Source organism: Peromyscus californicus, unplaced genomic scaffold (genome assembly GCF_007827085.1).
Source record: "Peromyscus californicus insignis strain IS unplaced genomic scaffold, ASM782708v3 Scaffold_5__1_contigs__length_169319896, whole genome shotgun sequence".
In the NCBI taxonomy this organism is placed as follows: domain Eukaryota; kingdom Metazoa; phylum Chordata; class Mammalia; order Rodentia; family Cricetidae; genus Peromyscus; species Peromyscus californicus.
This window is the reverse complement of record NW_026294573.1, coordinates 7,248,240-7,253,410: the sequence shown is the minus strand read 5'-3', so window position 1 is coordinate 7,253,410 and position 5,171 is coordinate 7,248,240. Positions and strand designations below refer to the sequence as shown.

General features: G+C 49.4%; 1 protein-coding gene across 1 annotated transcript; it reads left to right on the top strand.

Moving 5' to 3' along the window:
- Positions 1 to 205: 205 nt before the first annotated feature.
- Positions 206 to 2,939, top strand: LOC128096153 (PRAME family member 12-like). Its single transcript, XM_052715354.1, has 3 exons — positions 206 to 498; positions 1,493 to 2,074; positions 2,408 to 2,939. Exons 1-3 carry the CDS (start codon positions 206 to 208, stop codon positions 2,937 to 2,939), a joined length of 1,407 nt encoding a protein of 468 aa, XP_052571314.1.
- Positions 2,940 to 5,171: the final 2,232 nt, after the last annotated feature.

Here is a 5,171-nt window from a genome sequence, read left to right as displayed (position 1 = left end):
TCTTAGGACCACATTGCAAGGTGAGAGGGCACAATACAACAGGCTCCTGTTTGGAGACGGATGGGTAAAGAAAATTATTGCTAGAACAGTGGCTATGGGCCTGAGTTGGTTTCTGGGTCGAGAAGAGAAGGGCTTCTTAATCCTTAGCCTGAAAAGGTGTCTTCTCTTGAACATTTTAGGACCATCTCCCTGCAGATCCCTCAGGATGAGCTTCCAGGCCACACCCACACTCCTGCAGCTGGCAGTGCAGAGGCTGCTGAGGGAGGAGGCCCTGGCCATCTCTGCCCTGCAGGACCTCCCCATGGAGCTCTTCCCCCGACTCTTCAAGGAGGCCTTCACCCGCAGACAGTCTGCCATCCTGAGGGCGATGGTGCAGGTCTGGCCTTTCCCCTGTCTCCCACTGGGGGGTCTGATGGAGATGAAGGTACCCTACCTGGAGACCTTACAAACCATACTGGATGGGATCGATATACTGCTTGGCCAGAAGGTTCACCCCAGGTGAGGAAGACCACTCCAGAAGGGAGGCTCCAGAGTCTAGGGTAGGGAGAGCTCGGGTCAGGGAGAATAGAGAATGGAGAGAAGGTTAGAGGCTTACGTTGGCCTCGGGAGGGTTTCGGAAACCGTTGGACCATTGCTGAGCCATCGAGGTAAAGGATTTGAGTGTTCAGGACTGTTTAGGACAGGCATAGCTATTGCGATTTCTTTTATCCTTCATTAAAAAGTAAAACTCGGGGATAAATATTAAGGATATAAACCTGAGAGAACTGTAAGTGACCACAACACACCGCCACTGTCCACCTCCCAGCTCGAAAAGGCTGCGCAACCCCTCGGCCCCACCTCTTCCTCTTCTGAGGGCCTCCCTTTCTCTTCTCCTGAGTCCGCCAGGGAACTCCATGATCCATTTCAGCCAGCTGAATGTGAACCCCATCTGTTGAACCAATGCCGACTCCCTTGGACATCAGACTACAACACAGAAAAAATTCCCATAACATAGAGCTATGGTTGAAGGTGCCTACCCCTGCCTCTTCCCATAGATGCTAGAAGTGGGACCAGGCTAGATTAAAGAGGAAGAGATACAAAGCATCAAGATAAATAGAAGGAACAGGGAAGGAGTAAGAATAAAAGGTTGTGCTGATTTGGTTTGGTAGTGCTAGCTTATAGTTTCAGCCCTCAGCTTCAGGCTATAATTTCAGGCCAGTCTGGCCTTCTTCGTAGTGACGGTGAGACTCTATTTCAGAAAATGGAAAAGAAGCATGATGGGGAAGGGTGGGTTCTTGTCTTAATTCTTTTTTTTTTTTTTTTTTTTTGGTTTTTCGAGACAGGGTTTCTCTGTGTAGCTTTGCGCCTTTCCTGGAACTCACTCTGTAGTCCAGGTTGGCCTCGAACTCACAGAGATCCACCTGGCTCTGCCTCCCGAGTGCTGGGATTAAAGGCGTGCGCCACCACCGCTTGGCTCTTGTCTTAATTCTTAGCCTTGTTATTTCTCCCACAGGAGCCACAAACTTCGAGTTCTGGATTTGCGGGCTTTGCACAAGGACTTCTGGAACGTATGGGCTGGAGATAAGACAGATGCTTGCTCTCGAGTGGTCAAGCGTAAGAGGAAAACACAAGAGAGAGCTGTGAGGATAGGGGCCGAGCAGTCCTTGAAGGTGTTTGTAGACATATACCTCAAGCCAAGAGCCCTGGATGCGTGCCTGTCCTACGTCTTCCTGTGGGTGGAAGCGAGGAAGGGTTTGCTGCAGCTGGGCTGTAAGAAGCTGAAGATCTCCACGATGGCTCTCCAGAACGTGGTGAAGGTTCTGGAAATGCTGGATCTGGACTGTATGGAGGAAGTGGAAGTATGCTGCACCTGGAAACTGTCCACCCTGGCCGGCTTTGCTCCTTACCTGGGCCAAATGAGAAATCTTCGCAAGTTCCTCCTTTCTCATATCTGTGAGCCTGCCTCCATTTCCCCAGAGGAAAAGAGGAAGTTGATCAGTCAGTTTACTTCTCAGTTTCTCAACCTGGAGTGCCTCCAAGAGCTCTCCCTGGACTCCGTCTCCTTCCTCGAAGGTCAAATGGACCAGGTGCTCAGGTAAGGGAAGATAGAGAGCTTTCCCTGAGGACCGCAGCACAGCCTTTTCCTTGTTGGAACAATCTAGAGATATAGCTAGAGTTGGGGTTCTCTGCTTTTACAGTGAGGAGAGGAGCTACAGGACTGTGGGCCGAGCTGGTCCCACAGTGATGGCGCCAGACCTCGGGTGAGAATGGGTCATTTGAGTGGGCAGATGCTAAGGGGCAGCATAGTGGGTCTTGGCCTGTATCTGCTGACCAGAATGACCTTATAGCAAATGATCCCCCCTACCTCAGGACTCACTAACCTAACCATCACCACTCGTAAAAAACTAACTAGGTGGTCTCTTCCTAGGTGCCTGGAGGCCCCCTTGGAGGCGGTCTCTATCACCGACTGCCAGCTTTCGGAATCAGACTTGCAGTCCCTGACCCAGTGTCCAGGCATCCGTCAGCTCAAACACCTGAACCTAAGTGGTGTCATACTGACCAACATGAATCCTGAGCTCCTCCGAGTCCTGCTAGAGAGAGTCGCAGCCACCCTGAAGACCCTGGACTTGGAGAACTGTAGGATTGTGGACTCCCAGCTCAGTGTCTTTCTGCCTGCCCTGAGCAGCTGCTCCCAGCTCACCACATTCAACTACTTAAGGAATCCCATGTCAGTGGCTGTTCTGGAGCGCCTGCTCTGCCACACCGCTGGGCTGAGTTGCTTAAGCCTGGAGATGTATTCTACCCCCTGGGAGATTTATGGTGCCCAGGGTGCTTCTCACCACAAGCGGCTAGAACAGCTCCGTGAGGAGCTGAGTAGGACAATGAAGCCACTGAAACGCACCAAGACAGTGTGGTTCAGCATCATTCCCTGTCCACCTTGTGGCAACCAGGCCATATGAGTCAGAGCCCAAGCTGTGCTAGGGCTTTGGTCCTATCTAACTGGGTACTGGTGTGTCAAATGATTCCTTCTAGCTCTTGGAAGCAGATTCCTTCTGGTATAGGTGAATCCTGAAGAGGACACAGAACCTGTGGTCTCAGTGTGTTGGGGGTAGGAGGGATGGGTCAGGCAGCAAAGGCAACCTCAGAGAGAGAAATGTTGACCTGGGAATTGATGGGAACTTTGGGACACGTGTATTCAGAAATAAGAGGAGAAGTTTCTAGAATCTGGATGAAGCGACACTTGAGGGTGTTTGGACCCAGGTAAAGAAATGGCCAGTGTGTTCTTCCTCACTTCATGCTATAGGGTGAGTGGAATACACCATGATTGTTACTGCAGCTTTGTAGGCTTAAGGAGCCACCAGCAGCTACCACCTTCATCTCCAACTCTGAGCGCTAGAGAATTTGCCCACCGTCGGTCCCATCCACCCAAGAAGGCCACAGTTCTGTCCAGAAGGCAGTACAGATTTTGGACAACTTCACCAACAGGAATGAAAAGAGCTGCCAGGTGCTAAAGCCCTCTACAAACAAAATGGGAAGGGACGGGCTTAAACTTTACGTAGACAGCATCCATACACCATGCTTGGAGATCGATAAAGCAAGGCCTTTAATCCCAGCACTCGAGAGGCAGGTGCAGGAAGAGCTCTGAGTTTGAGGCTAGCCTGGTCTACAGAGTGAGTTCCAGGACAGTCAGGGCTACACAGGGAAACCCTGTCTTGAAAAACCAACTGAACAAAAAAATCAGTAAAGCAGACACACAGTAGAGTTGAGAAACATCTTTGTTAGTCTTAAGGTGCCCATGTCGAAGCTGACCACTGCAAACAGACCATATTCATCATCTGACCTCTGTTGGGCTTACAGCTGTTACAGGCCTCTTGATTTAAGTGACTGGTCCTATTGCGCTGGGGGTGGGTGGCTATCAGTAATACTACTGGGGGATTAAACGTAGGACTTAGTGCATGCTAGGCAAATGCTCTACCACTATTACCTTTTAAAGCATTACACTGCTCTGTGTGTATGTTGGATTTAGGGGAATTTTCATTGTTTAAATAAATGTGTGACAAAGAAGTCTTTGTTTTTTGGGTTTTTTAGTTATTTGTTTTGTTTTTGAGACAGAGTCTCTCTACATAGCCCAGGCTGTCCTAGAACTCAGTATGTAGACCAGGCTGGCATCAAAATCCCAGAGATCTGCTTGCCTCTGTCTCCCAAGAACTAGGATTAAAAGCTGCACCACCACCAGCAAGAAGTCTTGGTATGTGTAGACCGTACTGGACTTGAACTCATGGTACTACTCCTGCCTGAGCCCCCACCATGACCACCACAGTGTTTGGATTATGAAAGTGACCCGCCACACCTGACTTGGAATGTTGTGGTGTCAGTAATTCTCTCCCAAATCTCTCTTGGCTATCCATGGCCGTCCTTTGAGTTCATACACACATGTACAACTAAAGATCTACTCTCCAGAGTAGTTTGTTTTAGAAAAACAGAGGATCACAGCCTGAGATGTGCATACTTGGCTAACGTGGGTGTATCCAAAGAGGTAAAGGGATATATTTAAAGGGAAGAGAATGCAAGTTGTCCACTGTGGGGGACGGCTCACTGGTTCCATGGACTTGTGGCAGTGTTGGTGCTAATTCTTTGGTGATGGTGTCTGTTGTCAGGCATGCAACCCCACTGAAGGGGGCTTATTTGGGACAGGGTGGCTATGAGGAATTCTCACAGGCACAGGGCTCTGTCCTTATATCCTGACTCCATGTTGGTAGGGCTTGATGTAAATGAATCCATGTGAATACGGGTAACTTCCTCTAGGGCACACACAAGCTCTTCCCACATGTGGAGTAGACTCCCAGCTAGCTAGAACCTCTAGACCTCTGCAAACCATGCCTCTGGTCCTACCAGGTTGCAACGTCTCTTGGTCTACACTAGTTATTGCTGGTAAAATTAACTAGATTCCCTTTGAATCAAATACTAAAGTAACACAAGCATGCACACTTTATTAAGATTTCTATCACATTAAAATACTATATCTGGCCTGGAGAGATGGCTCAGAGGTTAAGAGCCCTGACTGCTCTTCCAGAGGTCCTGAGTTCAATTCCCAGCAACCACATGGTTGGTGGCTCACAACCACCTGTAATGAGATCTGGCACCCTCTTCTGGCCTGCAGGGACACATGCAGGAAGAACATTGTACAAGTG